General features: G+C 41.6%; 1 protein-coding gene across 2 annotated transcripts; it reads left to right on the top strand.

Moving 5' to 3' along the window:
* The first annotated feature begins 655 nt into the window (after nt 1-655).
* On the top strand, nt 656-20,749 carry LOC118319058 (solute carrier family 4 member 11). 2 transcript variants are annotated; one of them, XM_035649134.2, is made up of 20 exons: nt 656-848; nt 8,873-8,923; nt 9,754-9,852; nt 10,135-10,178; nt 10,533-10,752; nt 10,887-10,968; nt 11,247-11,370; nt 11,827-12,036; nt 13,219-13,303; nt 13,459-13,584; nt 13,726-13,839; nt 14,824-14,956; nt 15,200-15,273; nt 15,721-16,000; nt 16,743-16,849; nt 17,154-17,319; nt 17,535-17,708; nt 18,541-18,736; nt 19,356-19,525; nt 20,006-20,749. In XM_035649134.2, the coding sequence occupies exons 1-20, from the start codon at nt 788-790 to the stop codon at nt 20,070-20,072; spliced, it is 2,583 nt and encodes an 860-aa protein (XP_035505027.2). In that variant the 5' UTR covers nt 656-787; the 3' UTR covers nt 20,073-20,749. The 2 variants fall into 2 exon arrangements, with proteins under 2 accessions (XP_035505027.2, XP_035505028.2); XM_035649135.2 differs by lacking the exon at nt 656-848 and adding an exon at nt 4,544-4,754.
* Nucleotides 20,750-21,047: the final 298 nt, after the last annotated feature.

Genomic DNA, 21,047 nt, shown 5'->3' with positions numbered 1-21,047 from the left:
GTGGCCAGTCGGAACAGCTTCAAACACCTTTGACTTCCGATGACGTGGGATAACACGTCACCGGAACTAGTTCTTTTTGAGCACTAACCAATTCTTCATGTCCTCTGGCAGATATTCTGGTATACATGATAATCAGTTAGGTGCAGACAGAATATCCACACACTCTGCTTTACAGAGACTGTGTGAGCAACCTGTGGAGCAACAGAAGTCTTTATGTATAGATGGTGTATTGTACCTTGTATCCCTGCATCACAAAACAACACAAGACTGCAACTTCAGCAGCTGGGGAAATGCTGTAATGGTTGATCTAGTACATGCCTACTTAGAGATTGTGTTAGGGAGCCATTAGAATTACATGAATACCTGAACAGGTAAACAGTTCTCCATGAGATACTATGCAATGGTTGCATTCATGGTTTAGCAAAACAGTACAATGGTAAGTGCCTTACAGCAGAGTGGCATTAAAATATCAATGAGTCCCAGCATGGGTTACAAGTAGTTTCCTCACACCTTCCACCCCCTTCTTCATATCCTCCTGCTTCTCTTCGTCACCTTTTCCCCCGGTATCCCAGCTTGAAGTCAGCTTCACTGTGATTGGCACAGAGGACATTAAAGTGTTATTCATTGGCTGGGACCCCGTCCCATCTACCTGTGAGCCTGCCTGCAAGATCACTCATGCTGCAAGTCACACACAGGAACCACACTCACCTCTGTACTTTAATTGAGTTTCCATTGCCCTATCCAAAATTATACAGATTTTTTTGTTGGTCGCATTGCAAGTATCCGGATGAAGACCAAAGAGGAAGCCAAGGAGATGCCCGGAGTTACTGAGAATCGTTTTGCAGAAGGTAAGGGCCATAAAACGTGTATCTGTGGATGATCATCTGTTCTTGTTCTTCTCTTTGCGGGAGCACCACATGGGAGGGTTGAACCGAACCAGGAAAAGTTTGGCTGTTATTTACTTTCTTATCACTGTGAATTGGTCCATGATTAAAAAACAATACCCATCAAATACTTAAAATGAACCATAGCACAAAATCTCACTTGAGTATTATTCAAGAAGAATAAAATGTGAAAAATGTGTGATGAAATAATGGCCGTGGATTTTAGATAGGGTCTATGATTACACGCAGGTTTATTGTGTATGTTTAGAATGATATGCGGTGAACGATTTGGGCTGGAGATGTGATGACCTTCATGGAGAGAGGTCAAAGTATGAACACAATGAGCAGGAATTTAGTCAGAACAGATTTTGCAAATTCAGCGGGAAAACTAAATCAGCACAGAAAAGTGTAAATGTTTGACCCTAATTGTTGCATCGGTAGCATGTAGTGAATGACCATATGTTCTAAGTAACAAACACTTATGTTTGTAATTTTGCACACAGGAGTCATATCAAATTGACTGATCATCAACAAAATCCATTTTACTTCTTAAAATCACAGTTATTGCTTTTATATATATATACGAGTAAGAAAAACAACGCCATGAAAGAACCTTAAAATGACAGATTTCTCTGAACAGTCTTTCTACACACATGCAAACAATATTTAATGTTTGACTGGAGGCTTTGACACTCACCCTGTTACACATTTCTAGCTTCCAGTCAGTCAAATATTGTCAACAAATTCACCCATTAGCTCTCATCTAACTCGCATGAAACTACTGTGCATAACAGTGCTTTGTGCAGATTTTAATTGAATATCCATCACGAAGAGACAGTGTGCTTGTTTGGCTTTTACAGCCAACAATGCAAACGTCTTGCGTGTTGTGTGTGTTCCTCTGACAATGCCCCTCGGGTGATTCTTATGTTTGTGTTTCCCTCAGTTATGCCCCTCAGGCACTCGTGGAGTTTGATTAATGTTTCACAGTAGCCAAACTCATTGTGCTCTTGCACTGAACCCTTTGACCACAGAACATTAGTTTATTAATGCAACATTTCATTGCTTTCCTGGCTTCTGTTAGTGATGGTGTGGTCACTATTTGACTTGGATGTTTATACAGAGAGCGCGGGGAGTGGTGTATGAGCTCACTGGGCTCAGATCTGACCGGTTCATGTTGTCTGTCCGTTTCTTCCTGCGTCCAGCTGAGGAAACTTTCATGAGATTAATATAATCTCCCAAAAAGTGTGAGGGTTTTTTTTTCACGCAAGAGGCATTGTTAAAAAGAGAAGCAAAAGATCACTCAAAACATTGACTTTCTGCTCTAGGGTGTTGTAAATCATGTTTGGATTTTCTTTAAAGAAAGGTCCTCAGAAAAAATCTAATAAGATCTACATTTGGCTTTTTTCATAATGTAAAAGTAAATAAGAAGATGCTTTTTAGCATCAGACTGTGCTGCCATCTCATGGCAGACAAAGGAAAAGCCACATCTGCACTATGTTTCTTCTATTTTTGGCTTGGGCCAAAGTGGTGATTGTTTTGAAAGTTGTGTCCCTTTATTATCGTATTCTCATATGATTGCCATGAACGGTTTCTAGACGGAGGCTTGGGTTATTTAGTTTGCATCCATCCCCCCCGGAAAAAAAAGCTGTCCTGTATAATTTTTTTTAAAACATACTTGTAAACAAAAGCGTCTCTTGTGTCTGCCTTTGGTGTCAATTAATAAAAGAGTCTTTAAAGTTGGCTTGCAACTTCTACAAAAAATAACCAGCAGGTAAAATGTGAGTAATTCCATCATGCAGTTTTTAAATTAAACAGAAAGAATCCACAGGGAGAAAGTCTCCAGCTTGTACAAGCACTATTTGTTTTGGATGCAAAATATATTTCCCCGTAGAAAATCACCTACGCTTGCACAGGTCCTCTCTTAATTTTTTTGTACTGTTTATATTAATATTCCACAGTGGCAATGAAATATGCTTCCCAAGTTGTCAGATAAAAACACGGCAATACGATTTCCTCCTACGTGTGCCTGTCAATAGAAATAAGTGGAGTTCGCTCCTTCAGGCTGAATTAAATTGTTTCGCTGGAGTCAAACTCAATCAAGAAAAATCCCAGTGAGTGAAAACAAATAATAGTAAACAGGTGACAGTCGTACCACTGCCTCCACCGCTTAACTTTTATTCAGTCAAATAAATACAAAAGTATTCAGGACATCTGCTGTGTGTCTGTGTGTCTGTGTGTGTCTGTCTGTGTGTGTGTGTGTGTGTGTGTTGTATTTATTTATTTTCTTCCTGGGAAAACACCATATGCTTCTCATTTGAAAAATGCTATATGAACATATGTATAATTATTATTTTACCGTTATGGAAACATTTCAGTTTAAGGTGCAAACTTTCTGGAGCAGACGTGTGGAATCAGAGAAGAAAAAATTAGGAAGTAACAGCCAGTTAAACAATAGCTAAGCAGTTTTGTTGTAACTCCAGCTGTAATATAGAAGAAATTGATGAGACAATTGAGAACGACTGGCTAAATATTATAGTGCACGTTATCTAATGTTTGTATGTAGATCGGTAAACCTGCAGACTGATCAATTACTCAATGTTTTATTGAACAGCACAATACCAATAACCGATCATTACTTTTTTTGAATTGTTTTTCATATGACTTTTTCTATCTTTCCCCCTATTAAAAAAAAAAAATCTTAGAGTTGTGTCATTCGTGGTTACTTCTCCACTACTTACTTACATTTTTATTATTAATAAATATGAATATCCCTGAGAATCATGATCACCAGGGGAATATATATATATATTTTTTACCTTTTTTAGATTTTCCTGTGCAGCTGGTCTGACTGAGTTTGAGTTTTAGCTTCTGACCGCTGGGGGCGGTGTGTCTTTAGTTTGATCCTTGAATCAGGCCTCTTTTCGACTACTTTATCCGGCTCTGTTCATGTCTTATTGCAACTGGCTTGCGTCAGCCCACTTCCTCACTGTCTAACCTTGACAGAGTCTGACAGAGCAGAGTGCATCCTGCTCCTCATGCTGCGCTTATTTTGATTTAGCGGTCGCAGCCGGTATGAGGTCTTCACATATCTGTGCAAATGTGATATCAAAGGGGAGAGACGAATCACCGAAGAGGCTGTTTGTATGCATAGACACGAGGAAAGGGGTGACCTTTGCCCTCCACGGAGTCTACCTTTAAAAACTCACTGAAGTGGTATTTTTAGTGAACGTTATGCTGTGGAGTTTCAGTACATCAATACCATGTTATCACAGCTATTAGGATTGGCTCTTTTGAGGAGGAGGTAATGGCTGGCAGTATTGTTTTTTTTCTTTTCCTCAAAATATTATGACTTTTTCTTATTAAACAATGACTTTATTCTGGTAATATTACATTTTTTTTCTAATTATTTCTTATTATTATTAAATTACGACTTTATTGAGAGTAAAGTCAAAATAAAAGACTTTATTAGAGTAATAATAAGAGAGAACGTGACAAAAAGTTCAATAACAAATGCACAAACGCTATTTCGTTATTTAATTCTTTTGAAGGTATATAATCCATAGGCACAAGGACCCAGCAGAAACAAACAGCCCTCTCACCCTCCGTGCCTTCTGTTCCTGCCCCTGCCACTTCCTCCCCCCAAAACCCACGTGCTGCTGGAGGAGGTGCAGGGAGGTGATTCTACTTCAGCATGTGTGTGTGTGTGTGTGTGTGTGTATGAGTACATACTGAGAAGGGATCACTAGTAAGTTAGGGAGCAGAGAGAATGATAATGGGTTGACCTTTGGAAAGCGTCTCACCTATAAAAAAAACCCCCTAAAAACCTGCAGAACATGGAATCTAAAAAGGTCCTCCATTTTGTGCCATCTGGTGAGTTGTGCAGGGGTGGAGTTGGGTGAGAAGGTCTTTCATGGTGAAACATGAGACATCTGTGTCAAGCCCTCTCTATAGCAGTGTGTGTGTGTGTGTGTGTGTTTGAAAGGGTTGATTCATATTGCATTGTACCATAAGTATTCACAATACTGTTATTCTCTTTAATTTGCCTCCTTGTTTGGGTGCTATTTATTTATTTTTATCTATATATATTTTTTTTTTTATAGTTTTGACCTGAAAGACAGAGAATATGATGCTTTCATTGTCCAGAGCAGGGAGAAAACCAAAAGCAAAAGATGTGGGTCAATATTTACGACACGGCAATAAATGAAATACACCTCTCTGTTTTTACGACAGACCTGCAAATAATGTTCAGCATCTGTTTGAACGCTCTACAGCACCACACCAGTGACAGGAAGGGAAAGATTGATTCAGTCCTATTGATTAATGAAATGTATATTCCACTCATTTTCCTTTCTAGAAAACTCTCTTTTATCACTGAATCTTCAATTGGCGACTTCTTCATTTGTTGAATTATACAAAAATACCAAATTATATATTTTTGGTCTTCTTGTGTGTGACAGTAAATTGAACATGGAAGTGTTTTGGATTGCTGGTCGGACATGAGCTTTAGGAAAATTGTTTCACAATTCTTTAAAATATGTTTTCATACCAATAGATGGCATATTAAATGAAAATGAAAACAATCGTTGCCTGCTGCCCTTAAACACAGAATATGACATGTGTTTTCTATTCAGTGCCATTAAGTGGTTAAACAGTCCTGCTTGATTTTTTCTCAGGTCGAGGATTAAGGAGATTATCTTGGAGAAAAATGTCCAATATTCTAATCTGGCAAATTTCAAAGCTTGTTGAAGGAGATTCTCTGGCCGAAGCTGATGATCGTGTGATTATATAGAGGCTTTATCAAACCTACCGTGTCTCTGTTAGTCATATTTTCTTGTAGTTAGTAAGAATTTGCTATTTGAGCTTCAGCGGGTCAGTCAGTTTTCAACTACAGATCAAAACAGGGGTTTTGGCCTCGTGGTAAGCGCTCACATACCTGAGGCTACAGGTTCGTGGCCTGGTCAGTTCAGTAAAATCATCTGCAACAACAAAGAGAGAGACGAGCTTTCTCCAAAAATCGCGTACTGTCCCTTTGACCGGCTCCCCGGTCCATCGCCCCTCATCAATGCTCTGCTGGTCCTCTCAAAATCTGAGAAATGTGGAAATGGATATTAGCAGATCCACTTGCTCTCACCCTTCCATGACAAATTTATAACAAAAGTATTATGCAATCAAAATAATAATAATAATAATTTGACTGCACAATACTGGTACTCACATCTACTAAACAACCTCCTCATTCAGCATTAACCTATCAGAACTCTTAAATCTAAAGGTGCAGGCCTGTCAATCGAAATCTGGTGAAATCTGACCACATGATATTGATGTGCTCCAACATTAGTAGCGTTTGAAAGCAGATATGTATTTGATAAGTTTTATTGTGCAAAAAGAGAGTCAGGGTGATGTTTTTATACACTTACGTGCATGCTTTGCATACTGTGTGTAAATGTATATGCTGCATATACAGGTTTCATTTTGATTTTGATCTCACTTGCAGCAAACTGAATCTCTGCTGGTATGAAATGTGCTCTAGAAATGAATGTTGTTCTGTTGTGCTGTGACACTTCAGTCTCTTTGTGGATTAGTGTCATGATGCATAATGAACTTCTTTAATGTCTAAAGAGAAGACCAAAAAGACGTATACATCAGTGAGTAAAAGGTAACAAACTGCTTACTATTGGTCCAGTGGTCATATCCGCCACGGTGCATAAACAAACACCAGGCAGCGTTTGAGGTGTTGAAGTGGACTGAGCTGTGCTTCCTCTTTCCGGTTATTTGCTTTATTTCAATATATGAATGTGTACAGTGTGACCTTAAGTTCATGGTACAGCTGTCCGCATCCACCATGGTCAAATCAGGTCTTCATAAGGTTGACTGAGGTTCGGCGGCTGATTGTAACTCAGCACATGACAGTATGTCCCACTACAAAGCAGGCGATAAAGAGAGGCCTTTATATTCATGAGAAAATCTACAATGACCCCTTATTTTTCCGAAACGACATGTCCCATCACCCGTCTGCCGGTTTGACCTTGCACAGTTCAACGGAGTTTACAACTTTGTAACTCTGAGAACTTGTTTCCAGAGACCCAACAAGGATTCCTCTGTTTCCTATAGCTCAAGGACATCCTTATCCCACAGCTAGCAGGATGGCAGGGATTAGTACAACATCCCTAAGGCTTTAAGTCATCTGAAGAGAAGGAGGATAAGGGAGAAATTAATAAATTAAAGTGTGACTGTGCGCTCTTGGAAAAGTAAACAGTGACAGTTTTACCGACTGAGATACAAACACACGCTCGCGCGCACACACACACACACACACACACACACACACACACACACACACACACCTCAATTATATTGCTTGGCTCGAGTTGTTTTATATGAAGAGTGGGTTTAGTTTGTCTTTCATAATCATTTGACAGGATACATTTATGTACAAATACACTGATGTTCAAGATGAGTTTAAATATTGTTTTGAAGAAATATTTCACAGGAAGAGAAAAAAAAAGGATTTCGACATTAACATGAACACAGGGCATAAGAAAAGAATTATTATTTACTGTAATCATTTTATCTTTCTTTAATTTAAACTACATCCAGAGAATTCACCAAAACCTAGTTCACAAGCAGGGCCAAGGGGTCAGGAAGCCAAGACTGTGCCGAGGAGTAGTTTCAATGTCAAAATTCTCCCCATGTGGAAAAACTCCCACACTGACTCTCACTCGTCAGTTTCGTCTTTTGAAGCATAAATGTCTATTTACAGCTTCTCACTTTTTTCTGCTGGATCTGATGAGACGAGTGTGAGGCGCTGCTGTTCCCTGGCCGCCAGTCTCTATTATCAATCACGTTGCTGATTGGATAAAGTTGAGATTATTAACAATAAACTTGACCTTTGTTTTTATCAGACTAGACCGTAAAGGTCTGGCTCAAGCAGTTTATTTGTATAAAGCTGCGAGACACCGCTGTTGTCTGTGACTCCTGTGAAGAGGAGGAGGCCTGGGAATGTTCTTTTTAATCTGCTTTGAGATATAGCCTTGCTCGGGAGCCCCGGGTGCCAAACTCTGCCCCAGGCAAGTAAAAGCTCATGTGTACAGCCACAGCGGGGTCTCACAGATACACGAGTGCCTGTGAAAACATCAGACACAGTCGGCAGCAGATTCATGTTGTAACTGAGAGCGAAAGGGGTTCTCTTTGTCCGAGTTTCTCAGCACGTTTTGGGGGTTTTTCAATTTTCTTTTATTGTCAATATGACCATGTGACTTACACTTTCTTTAAATTAAATCATATAATGTTTTCAGATCCCTTTAAATCTCTTCGAGGTTTGACCTTTTGACAGACTGAAAAAGTGCATCATTCCACATGAACTTCTCCAATGGCAACATATTAATCAACAGGTCTGCAATGGAGGGAGATCGATGCTTTTATCCATGTTCTAATATTTAGAATGTTATGGTATTGGTGTGCCTTGGTGGTCTGAGGGTTTAAGGGACTGATCATGAAAGACCTGGCGTCTGGTTTAAGTCTGGCCGAGGCTTTGTTGCATTAAAGAAAAATCTAATTTCTATTGCTAATGACTAATGGCATAAAATGTGTTTTAAAAAGTTGTGGTTTTAATTTACACTAGCTGCTTTCAGAACTGCACTGTCGTCTGGACTTTTGGACCTTCTCTGGAGGGGCTGTGTATGAGAGCGCAAATGCAAATTTCCACAAAATGTCAGAGCGGGTGGGATCTATCTCAGATCTACCTCCTCGCCTGAATGTTCCTGAAGTGTTTCTGCTATTGTGAAGGCATCTGACTTGGACAATCTCCTGCTGCGTTCCACTAATGTGAACGGCAAACTCCGGCAAATGTCCAGACCCAATTTTTTGGGACATTTTCTGGAAATCGTGTGTCGGACAACACCTTATGTATCATGTAAACTGTAGCACATACTCTCATGTGAATTCTAATCACTAAGCAAGAAGTTGAGTTTGTCTTTTCTCCCTTGCAGATGCTCCGTCCACTGGGAGGTCCAAGAATGGATACGTTTTCCAAGAGATGGGTGCGTAGCTGCTGTGACACAGCATTTAGTTTACGCCGATTGCTTTTTCCCAGCACGGGCTCTGCCGTTTCATGTACTTGATAAGAAACCCTTCGCACGATATAACTCAGGTTCCTTTTTTTTTTATCCATCAGGAAAACTGGATATAACACCCAATCATTTATTGCCAAAGCTTCTTGCTGCTCACTGATGACCCATTTCACATACTGGTGGGCACAGCCAGTCCCTCCGCTGTGTGTTGAGAAGTTAATTAATGGCGAAATAACGAGGCAGATGATCTCCGAGTCAATGACGGGGAGAGGGAATATTCATTGCTCAAAGCTTTGCCCTGTGAAGGGGTTATGGTTAATTCTCTAATCCTGGGTCTGCTTCGCTCCGCGTTCATAAAACCCACAGTCGAGATGCCATTTTTATCTTCTATTCGATGAAGTAATTTACGAGGCGCTGCTATTGTTATGTTGCCGCGCGTCTGGTTTAGGGAGGATTTTTCTTACTTTATTACCCTGCTCCCTCCCCCTTGCTGTGCGCTTGTCAACAGATGGCATAGTGGTGGGTGGGCAAAAATAAATTGTCCCCTATACTGGAGACACTGTCCCTGTGTGAATAGCACAGCATCTTAACCTTGATACAAGGGACAGTTTATCTCAGCGTGACTTACTGCAGCGAGTCGACAACCGAGGCTGTAATGGCCTCCACTATTGATATTGTTTTTATGTGAACAGTTATTCCGACACAGAAACTCCTCAGAGGAAATTAAAGTGCTGTATTTAATAATGTCGACGGAGATTTGGTTGATACTCCACGGTGACTGTTTTGTGTTTGATCCACAGAGCTGCAGGATGGGGAGCAGGAGGATTCTGGGCAAAATTCCCCCGTTGCCTCTCACAAGGACCACGTCTACGAAAACCCGATCAAGATCAGTGTGTCGGGTGCGTATGTGTGCTCTATGAGTCAGCTGTTGTATATTACATAGGACTTGTTTTAAGAATAAATATAAGTGAGAGAGAACAGATGATTGTATTCTACTCCAGCCACTTTCACTATCTGAGAATAATTCTCACACTCATGAATATCAACTTCGTGGACATGAACTGGGCAGACTGATATTAACTATTGATATTAGAGAACACTAATTATATTCACAACTTCAGAAATACAAAAAGTGTTGTGCAAGTAGTGAGTGATTCCTTGTGTTTCTCTGTTATGTGCAGATCTCGAGGGGCCTGCATTTGGACTTTTAAATACGACAAGAAAAGTAAGATTTGCTTCCCCCGGTCGGTCACAATCTTTCCCGCTGAAAAGCTGCATTACACATCTTTCTTTCTTACCACGGAATATACAGACCAGAAAGTATCGTTCTGCTCCGTCTACTGTATGTTTTAAAGATAACCCCACTGATTTGGTTACAGCTCCCACTTGTGCCCTCGGGTCCCTAACATGTCCGTCAGATCACCGTGACTGACTGACTGAGAACTGTGCTGAATTAAAAATCATTCTTTAATATGGGAGGACTGAGCGACAGGCCTATAACACTATAACACAATCTACTATCCCCCTGTTTCACAGTCGAATTACGATCAGAATTTCCTTTGTTCTTGCCTCTCACCAGTGTGTGAAGCCGATGAACTTCCAGGAGGAAGTGCGTGCCCACAGGGACCTGGACAGCTTCCTGGCCCAGGCGAGCATCATTTTGGATGAGAAGGCTGCCACCCTGGACGAGGTCCTGCGGCGAATGTTGACCCACGTGGTGAACGAGGGCCTCGGGAGATGTGATGTGGACGAGGTCATGAACTCGCTGTTCACTGATGCCGGAGGAAAGGAGTTTAACGGTGAGCACAACATTTTTTTAGAAGGGAACTCGCATCATTTTGAGATGTGAAGCGTTTGCTCCGAAAGCTGCTTTGCATATCCGCATTCAAGCTTTTTTTTTTCCGGCTGTTCGTTACATTTTTGTGCTTCACAGTTCACCTCCTGTCAGAGACCATTCAGGGCGTGACTGCTACTTCCACCGGCGTTCGATACCAGCAGTCCTGGCTTTGCATTCTGTGAGTTTATCTCCGATAATATTTATGGGTACGGGAGCTATTTGAACCAGTTTCCACATCAGTGAGTAATTTATGTGGTAATTTCCCTCCTGATCTTTGCTGAGGTCATTCGACTGTACAGGGGCGAAACACAAAAAAAGACTCTTTTCATTGGAAAAGTCATTTTGTGAAAGCTTGATAAGTGGCCTCTAATTTTGCCACCTGCCAATGCAGAGTGCCGCGCAATCAATCATCTATGCGCCGCCGATTCAAAACAAATAATTTCCCCATCAATTTAGCTCCAACGTGCGGAGCCTGCAGAGGCGCCACGTGTGTGTGACCCGACTGGAGAGGCCGCAGAACTGGGGAGTCAACTGCTGCGAGGCTCGCTACGTCATCCTCATCCTGGCCCCTCCGAGAACGGTAAGGTCCAAACCGATAGATCTTCAAATTTGTTGATTCATTTATTAGTGGACCAACAGACATTTATGTTATTTTATTTATTTAGCAAAAAAAAGGGCAACATTTCTGCCTTCAGAAATTTACAGCTTCCAGATTCTAAAATGTGAATATTTGCTGCTGTTTCCTACCTTGTGATTATAAACTATGATTATAAACTGAATAATTGAGATGTTAATCAGCAGATTAACTGGATATTGAAAGAATCCTCCATTCTCGAGTGCATTCTGAGAGATACATAGCTTTGGTTCAAGGTTTTGCTCCATCACTTGTATCCTCATGTTTTCTGCAACACTGAGCAAAAAATGCTTTAGAAAATTGTGCTTCTGTGCTCTGTTGGCCGGAAAAAAAAATTAAATACTCAGGCACGAGCAGAATGCATCAACAACTTTAACTTTCTCATCATCCCCTTTTTTTCAGAAAAGCACCAAGACGGCCATTGAACTGGGTCGAACATTTGCCACAATGTTCTCTGACATTTCCTTCAGACAGAAGCTTCTGGAGGCCCAGACCCAGGAGGAGTTCAAACAGGAGCTGGTCTGCCAGCGCCAGCAGCTCTCTGTCGCCAGCGACAAGCCGGTCGCGGAGGAAGCGGAGGACTCAGATCCACGTCGAGGGAAAACACTTCAGGTGCGAAAGCGGAGGATGATTTACAGTATGTCAGAACAATGGTGACGACAAAAAGCAGTAACCTAGAACAGCTTGTACAACCAGGATATATAACTGTAGCTAACAAAGCATACAACCTTGTAAAACCAACATTTATACTCTCTACCAGCTGTTAGGTCTCCCCACATGTGGAGACCACCCTTGTTGTGTTCCCACTCCACATCCAGCCACGTAAAAGATGCGGTGCAGTAAAGTAGACGAGTCTGATTATATGATTATGTAGGCCGGAGGAACGAGGAGCATCTGGCCAACAGACTGGTGAAGGCTGCCAGGTCTGCCATGGTCCTGGCAGCAGACTGTGTGCAGCTCCGTGGAATGATGAAGTACTTAATTATGTCCCGTGTTTAAATTAAGAGGAAGTGTGTGTGTGTGTGTGTGTGTGTGTGTGTGTGTGTGTGTGTGTGTGTGTGTGTGTGTGTGTGTGTGTGTGTGTGTGTGTGTGTGTGTGTGCGCGAGCGCAGCAGGAGGGTTTGGAGAAGGGGGAACACCCAAATACCGCCATCTCAGACAGCGTTGTGTCTTTGGGTTGTAAAAGGCCGAAGTGAAGTTGTTGTGGCTGCACCTGTTTTCTTAAACAGCTTCAAAACAGCATTTGAATGTAGGTTTATTACATACGAAACCCTACTATTATCCTACTTTGCTTGTCCAAAATTTGTATGATACAAAAACAAGCTATACGGTGCCAGTTCTTCAATTATTTGAAATGATGCTCTATATTGAAAAGACACGTTATTCAGTATGGACATCTATGAAAATAAATCCAGATCCATGAACCCAAGATTCTTTACTGCTGTTGTGTTGGCGGAGGCATCACGAAGGATATCGATTTGAGCTAGTTTGCAAAAGAAAATCACCTATGTGCCCACGCCGCAATGTTTCATGTGGCGCTGCAATTTGACCTGATACGACTGATGCTGTTGCTAATCTGTTACAATGGCCTCAGGGGTCATGTGGGGACAAATGTGCTTTAACTTTTATTATTTGTTTGGTTGCTTACTGGATGTTAATGCTCCTGTGCTCATCATGACTCTGCATCTGGTCCCACCCTTTATTCATTCTAGTACGTGATTAAAAATATCGCTTCCAGAGCCTCAGACTGACTGACGCATCCAGTGGCCCTGACTAAACTTTTTCTCCTCACAGTGCAGAGATTTCTTCAAAGCTGGTAAAGGTGTTTACGATGACCTCCGTCGCAGACTCCCCCTCTACCCCTCAGACTTCACAGACGGTACTAACGATATCTTGTAATGCTGCTTCCTGAGAGGCCATGTGTCAGATGGGCTGATTCCTTACTGCTACAAAATCAAAAGACTTCTCCTTCAAAGCCCCACGCTGTTGGTTCAGTTTTTATATCTTTAATAACCCTTTAAATAATCCATCAAGGAATCACCGGGAAGGACCGCTCCCTGCTGAAGTACACCACCACCGCTATCTTTCTCTACATTGCCATTCTACTGCCGGCCATCGCCTTCGGCTCACTGAACGATGAGAGCACAAGAGGCGAGATAGGTAAAGACTCCGGCCTTTATGATATCAGCACAACAAGTTTTCACCTGACACATATACGCGAACAAAGCAGGAGAGGAAAGGGTGTAAAAAACTTTCACCGTCACTTTTGAATTTTGTGTTAATTTGTGTTTTTGCTGACAGATGTCCAGAAGACCATTGTGGGCCAGAGCATCGGAGGAGTTATCTACGCTTTGTTTGCCGGCTCGCCGCTCGTCATTCCGCTGACCACTGCGCCACTGGCCATTTTCATAAGTGGTGCGTGTTGTGTTCTACTGCTCAAAAGAAAAAGCACATCTGCTAATGAGCTTTTCATTTGATCTGCTAAAAGGCAGAGAAACTACATGCATGACAGTTGCCAAAGAAACAAACTTAAAATGAAAAAACAAACCCATTTAATTCAATATTTGCGCTCATCATTAGGCAGCCGATGGACGCAGGTCACTCTATTTCACCTCTGTCCTCCTTCGCCTCACTGTCGGTGTCTGAGGAAGAGAATTTAAATGAAAATCAGTTTAAATGAAATCACTGATAATAAATTATTCAATGTCAAGGGGTCACTCACAAAGACTAATCCACAGAGAACAAGATCACTCAGAGAGCGCAGACCTCCGTCAAGGCTGAGAAACCCCCCACCCATATGCTGTTATGACTCAAAATGCAAAATGTTAAAAGTTTTGTCCTCATATCTTGCGATGGTGAAGAATCCTTCAAAATCCAGATCCAAATCTGCATTCCTCCCAAAATGTAATCACGTGTTACCATGAGACCTATCTTTGATAAAAATTCTCATTTTATCGAACTATAACTTTTTTAGCAATCCTCTTAATAAACAAAGTTCAACCTCGCTACTCGTCGACATCATTTATCGAACCCACTGTTCACTGCTGTGCACCGAACAGCTGGAGGCTGAATACTGGATCTACTCTCTCTTTGTTATCCAGGGCTTGTGTGTCTGCACCTGTTTTTCTCCAGTGGCCCCTTCTTTGTTCTTCTTGCATCACATTCAGATTAATTTGAATTATTAATTGGTAGTCAGAATAAAGATTTCATTTGACAAAGCAGATCTGCCTGCACACTCTTTTCTAGTGGATTTTCACTAGGAGGAGCGGACATTTCAAATTGTACACTAGTATCCTGGACAATGATTCATTGAAAAACATGGTAGCAGTAAATTTACTATGAAACTGTTATTGATGATGAGATTGTGTGTGTGTGGTTGTGTGTCTTTATGTTTTATAGTCATCCGGGGCATCTGCGACGACTACAACCTCGACTTTGATGCGTTCTACGCCTGCATCGGTTTATGGAACAGTTTCTTCCTCATCCTCGGAGGCTTGTTCAATGTCAGCCTGGTGATGAAACTCTTCAAACGGTGAGTGGACAACAAGACACACCATTCATTACCGCCATACTTCTAAAAGATGTAGTCGAACACTGAACCGCGTGGCCGTGTACAGCACTGAGGCCGACGTCACCGAAAAGAAAGACACGTGTTATGACTCCCTATTTTTAGCCATTATCATCAACTGATTATCATTTTGCCTTGAATTGACTGTTGCGTCTGTGCCTGTGTGAATGATCACGCCGTGCTTCTTTGCCTTCCAATGTCTCTTAGCTCAACAGAAGAAGTCATTGCATTGTTCATCTCCATAGCGTTTGTCGGGGATGCAGTGAAAGGCACCGTCAAAAGTGAGTAAAGCCGAGGCCCGACTACATTCAACGTGTTTCAGAATTTCAATATACTTTAGTCTGTTCACGTTGCTTCTGTTTATGGCTTTCACACAAGGGTTTGTCATTAGAGAGGAAATAAACGGATGAGCATATGGTGGATTCTTACTTTCTTTCTTCCTCTTGAAATCTCAGGCTGTTTGCAGCTGCGGCAAAATTAGCAAATTCTGTATCCGGTGCATTGCTTAAAATGCTTGAATGTGCTTGAATGCATGCAAATATTCTGATTATTACGACGAAAAAGGGAATAATCCAGTGTCTGAAATGATATAGAAGTGTTATTCATGATATGTACTGGGGTATTCTTCTGAAGGTTATGGTAAATGTGTCGACACCAAGAGTAAATACTGTCATGAGGAGTCTTCTAGTCTGTCTGTAATGTCATCTCCTTTCCTCCACACCTCCCAGTTTTCAAACACTACTACCACGGCCCCACACTGGCGACCACGAACAGCACGCTGGTGCTCCAGCAGATTCAGGAGATTCTGGAGAGGACAAAGAACCAGACGGGCAACACGCTCGGCCATCAAAATGAGACTGGTTCGCTGTTGGGCCACGACGAAGGACACGCGTCCGTCTTCCTGCCAGAGTCTTTGGTGTTGTGCGCCAGAGAGAGGCCCATCCTCTGCCTGCTGCTCATGCTGGGGACTCTGTGGCTGGGTTACGCCCTCTATCTCATCAAGAGGAGGTACGTTCACTCTTTTAGGGAAGTACGTTTATTCCCTTTCCTGGCGAAAATTCACGCACATTGATGGCAGGAAAGATATTTTTCCAAACAGAGATCTGCTTAGGAGGAGGAAATAAAAAGAAAAGGAAATAAAAGACGAGCATTAGAGTAAAAAGAAAAAGTCCTTATTGTTCTAAATAAACAGCATAATTTAAACTGAACACACTGTTGGGGAAGTTAATGTATAATAAAAAATGCATCATATTTCCAAACTATTCATTTGTTTATAGTCCTGCTACTTTTACTTCAATAAAGGATCTGAACACTTGACTTAAATTATGGAGTAGAATACGACAGCCTTTTGTAAGTGCCATAAAAATGTACTTAGGTCTATTACTTGTGTAAATGTGATCAGTTACTTTCCACCTTTGCCTGTTTCCTGTATGAAGATAAGAGAAGCTGAAAAGGAATAAAAAATCCCAGGAGTCGGACAGAAGGTTACAAATCATGCACAGTGGTTTTCACCCTTCGGGTGTAGCAATGTGATACACGATGTAGATGAATGCGACTGCCTGTGTCTGACTCCTGGGACGTCATTGTTCTTTCCCATCAGTGGCAAACTTTCAGTACTTGACATGGAACATTTTTCAAACTGAGCGAGTAACTACTGTAAACTACTGTGGTAAAACTCGCAGGATTTATTACATCAGAGTTGCAAATACTCAAGTGTCCCTTTTCTTTTTCTTTTTTTCTCCCCCTGCAGCCCGTATCTGAATCACAAGATCAGAGAGGTGGTGTCTGACTGCGCGTTGCCTATCTCTGTGGTGATATGCTCCTTTATTGGCTCCTACCTTTTCCTCGACATACAGCGTGAGTACAGATCTGTCAGAATATCAGAATCGATAGAGGAGAATACCCTTGTGTGACTTGAAGTCTCAGCCTTGGCACAGAACGTCTTTCACCTGTCCATGAATCCTCTCCAGGAGGGAAATTTCATTTTCCAGTGAGGCTTCAACCCAGTGTGGGTTCTCAATGAAATATGGGTCAAAGACAACGGGTTGAAATATTATCACAGAACAAAAGCTTACTATCCTCCTCAGATTCAGCTTTTTTAAACATTGGAAATGTGTTAAAATGCTAATATGTCAATATGTCTTATGTCTGCCCCTGTCAGTCCCCGTGTTCAGTGTCCACGACGGCCCGATCTTCAGATACCCTCCGTTTGAAAAGCTGACGGGAATGAACGTACTGAGCGCGGTCGGGCTGGGTTTTCTCCTCGCGCTGCTCATCTTTATCGACCAGAACATCGTCATCTCACTCACACACGTGCCAGAGCACAAGTAAGACCACTATTTCATGTTGGCCAATAGATGATTTAGCAAGTTCAACATACATTGTGCTGTAAGCGCACTCCTTTACGGCAGCATGTCTTGTCTATTTTACAGGGCTCTATTGTATCCTCATGTTCATTTGAATTGGCAAACAGTCCCAGTGACTGCGGGAGTCTTTCATTGACAAACTGCTAAGAACTCGTGTATGTGAACGTTTGTACCAGGTTGCTGAAAGGTACAGCCTTCCACTGGGACTTAGTGCTGACTGGCTTCATCAACATCCTCATGTCCTGTCTGGGGTTGCCATGGATGCACGCTGCCTTCCCACATTCCTCCCTACACGCCCGTCAGCTGGCCAAAGTGGAACAGCACGTAGAGAACGGACACCTCTACACGACGTGAGTGAAGTTGAGATGAGGACAGGAGGCTTTGAGAGACAGCCGCAAGACACCGGTGTGTCTGCGCTCGTTTCACCCCCGAGCGTTGGAGGTTTTTTGCAAGTCCAAATGCAGGGCGAATAACTACAAAGATATTTGGTCTCTATTTGAACTTAGCAACTTACAAAAACCTCTGAGGCTCAGGGAAAAAAGGGAGAAGACAGTCAGTCACTAAATAATTGAGGTATTGAATAAAGTGAAGTGTAGTTTGTAATGTCTATGCTGCTATTTGTTTCAAAACTTATTGTAAAATGATTGCAATACAGTCTATTAGCTCCACTGAAAACTACACATACACATTGAGTGTGACAGTTCAGGCTTTACATTGGAAACAGCATGAAAACAGCTCGAGGCCCATGCACTTACTGTACTCACAGGTTCTACAGTAATACACATCACACACAGTGACCTTCATCAGCAGATGTGGTTTACTCAGTGGTCAAGAAACCTTACCATGAACCTGAGCACCACCGAACGCTGAGCTTGACAGACGATCATAAAGACCGCGATGAGTGTCTAATATGGTTGAGCAGTTCTGGCAAGTCTGATCTCCTGAAGAGAGGATAATGAGGTAAGGTGTTGTGGTCTAACTAATTATTAAATTTGGTAGAGGAAATTTTGGTTAAGCCGGATAAAGAAAGGTTAAGGGTCAAGTCCCCCCAACTGGTCCCAAGATGCATCTTTGGAGTTGAAGGACAATTACAGAAGGAAAAAAATCTATTTGTTGTTCAGTCATGCTTAGGGTTTTATTTTAGTCACACACCAAACTTTTCTCTGCCTCCGTGTGCTACAGTATCGTCAGTGTGAAGGAAACGCGTCTGACCTCGCTGGCTGCCAACATCCTGATCGGCCTGTCCGCCTTCATGCTGCCCATTCCCCTGCAGTGGATCCCCAAGCCCGTCCTCTACGGCCTCTTCCTCTACATCGCAGCCACCTCGCTGGACGGGAACCAGATGGTGGACCGCATGGCCCTGCTGCTTAAAGAACAGGTGATCAGGAAGCAGATGAAGAGACCGCATTTGATTGGTCGCTTGCTTTGCTAATAGTTAGTGCGCCAGTTTGTATCTATTGTCTTGCTCTTGGTTCGGAGTTGTAGATTAAACTTGACATGCTAGAAGCCCAGGATGACAACCAGTGTCCGTCTTTCATCCAAGCATTTAAACCAATTTCATTTACATATTTTATTTACTTATATGTATATATATATATATATATATGTATGTATATATATATATGTATATGTATATATATATATGTATGTATATATATGTATATGTATATGTATATGTGTATATATATATGTGTATATATATATTGGAAAATGTTGAAAATATGTCATTATAACATTAACTATATCAATATATCAAAAATTCTAATTTTTGTCATGGAAGCAGAAATATGCTTCTGAGAAATTTTTAATTTGAGCAAATAGCTAAATGAATAAGCTACAGGGAAACAAGCACACCTCTCCCCATGGGATCATTTATTTTGCAGCATAACTGTGTATTTGTATATCGAATTCTTTCTATCACAGGTTTAATACAACACGGACAACATATTTTACAGCAAGAATATTAACCGTATCATTTTCCTCACTGCTCCGTCCAGACGTCGTATCCTCCCACCCACTACATCCGCCGGGTGCCTCAGAGGAAGGTCCACTTCTTCACGGGGCTGCAGATGGTCCAGCTGATCATCCTGTGTGCGTTCGGGATGTATCCTCTGCCCTACATGAAGATGGTCTTCCCGCTCCTCATGATCCTCCTTGTGCCCGTCAGGTGAGACGACCCCAGACCAACGGGCGGCCCGAGCGGGACCGCGGGAACCAACACAGCGTCTACACTGACGTGACATTAGTCCAACATTCATGCAAGCATGTGTTACAAACTGTGGGAGGGAATTTTGAGACAGGCCAGAAAAACACCATCAGGTTACTTTAAATTCAAATTGTCTTCATGGAGCTCGGACTCTCCTGTATTGACTTTGATCATTCATCAAATACCCAATGGCCGAACTACTCCTTTAATGAGTGCAGCAGAAAAAAGTGTCTAAAAGTGTCTTGCATTACGCTCAGAATGTAAATCCTGGTGCGATTATTTAATTGTCAGCGGTGCTGAGTAGTTGCTCATATTGTGTTGGCGTTTTTTAAAAACTGTCTAATTAACTAGTTTTGAGTCTTTCATAGATTTTTCCTTTTGGCTGCTGTTTCCATCTAAACGGTGCGTTTGACTTGGCTGTGTGTTTTATCTTCTTCTCAGGACCAGTCTGCTTCCAAAATTGATCGACCCCAAGTATCTGGATATCATGGACGCCCAGTACATGTAGGACGACGTGACACCTTCATGAAACGAACTTAATGATTGTGTTGATACAGTGACTGAACGAAGTGCGTTTGGCCTGCAAGATTTCAGTGCAAGCACTCTGCCTGGTGACTCGACGACCATTCACGCCTCTCATTTCCTGTCTCATCAGTGTTGCCGATTTTTAATATGTAACATTCCTGCATCTTTGTTGCATTCAAAAATTTGAGTCATGAAGGAGTTAGTTCTGTTTTCTTCCCTCCTTTTCACAAACACACATGACGACTGACAGGTATTCAGTTAAAGTCAGACATCTCTCTTTTTCATATTTAAAAAAAGGTACACGTGAATGCTTTAAATTAATTCAGGCACCATGTTTAAAAGAGCCTGCGTCTTACCTGCGTTTAAAGAAGCTTGTTGATGGTGTGAATAGAAACGTGGCGAAATCAGTCCAAGTAATTCAACCACTCAAAAGTCCTTTAATCATTCAACTGGAGTGAAAGAAGTACGTATTTGTCACAGTTGAATGTGTCGCCTCACACTGGAAACATTTAGATCATCGACACTAAAGCCCGGTTTCTCATAAGATTCAGGTTATAATCATTCAGTTGAGAACATAACATGATGGAGGATGTTGTTATGAATGTAACTTGTTCAATAAAACTATTGCGAAACAAATAAAAGACCTTTAAAGCAAATGAATGAACTTTTCAGGGGTTTCTATATATTTAGAGCCCTTCACTATTTTTTAATTGTGTTGTAGACTCGACAGTAAACGGGTCAAATTGACATTTTTTGCCCATCACTGCATAATCTCCATAATCCAAGAAAATCCATATTTTATTCCAAATGCATTAAAATAAAAACTTTTTGAATTATTACATTAACAAAAGTATTGAGACCCTTAAGATGGTTGAAGTCTTTTAGTAAATACTTTCTACAAGAAACACATTTTTGTTCTCATATCAGGTAGTTAGTCAGGTAGAATAGTTGGACACAC

The sequence above is a fragment of the Scophthalmus maximus genome, chromosome 9 (assembly GCF_022379125.1).
Source record: "Scophthalmus maximus strain ysfricsl-2021 chromosome 9, ASM2237912v1, whole genome shotgun sequence".
Lineage (NCBI taxonomy): Eukaryota > Metazoa > Chordata > Actinopteri > Pleuronectiformes > Scophthalmidae > Scophthalmus > Scophthalmus maximus.
Note: the sequence above shows the minus strand (reverse complement) of the source record. Positions and strands in the feature narration are given on the sequence as shown.

What these genes read in the sequence shown, in the direction of transcription:
- LOC118319058 (XM_035649134.2), top strand. Translation starts at nt 788, where the DNA reads ATGAAGACCAAAGAGGAAGCCAAGGAGATGCCCGGAGTTACTGAGAAT. An exon ending in CAGTCCTGGCTTTGCATTCT is followed by an intron (nt 10,969 to 11,246) that starts GTGAGTTTATCT and finishes CCATCAATTTAG; the next exon opens with CTCCAACGTGCGGAGCCTGC. An exon ending in ACACACGTGCCAGAGCACAA is followed by an intron (nt 17,320 to 17,534) that starts GTAAGACCACTA and finishes CGTTTGTACCAG; the next exon opens with GTTGCTGAAAGGTACAGCCT.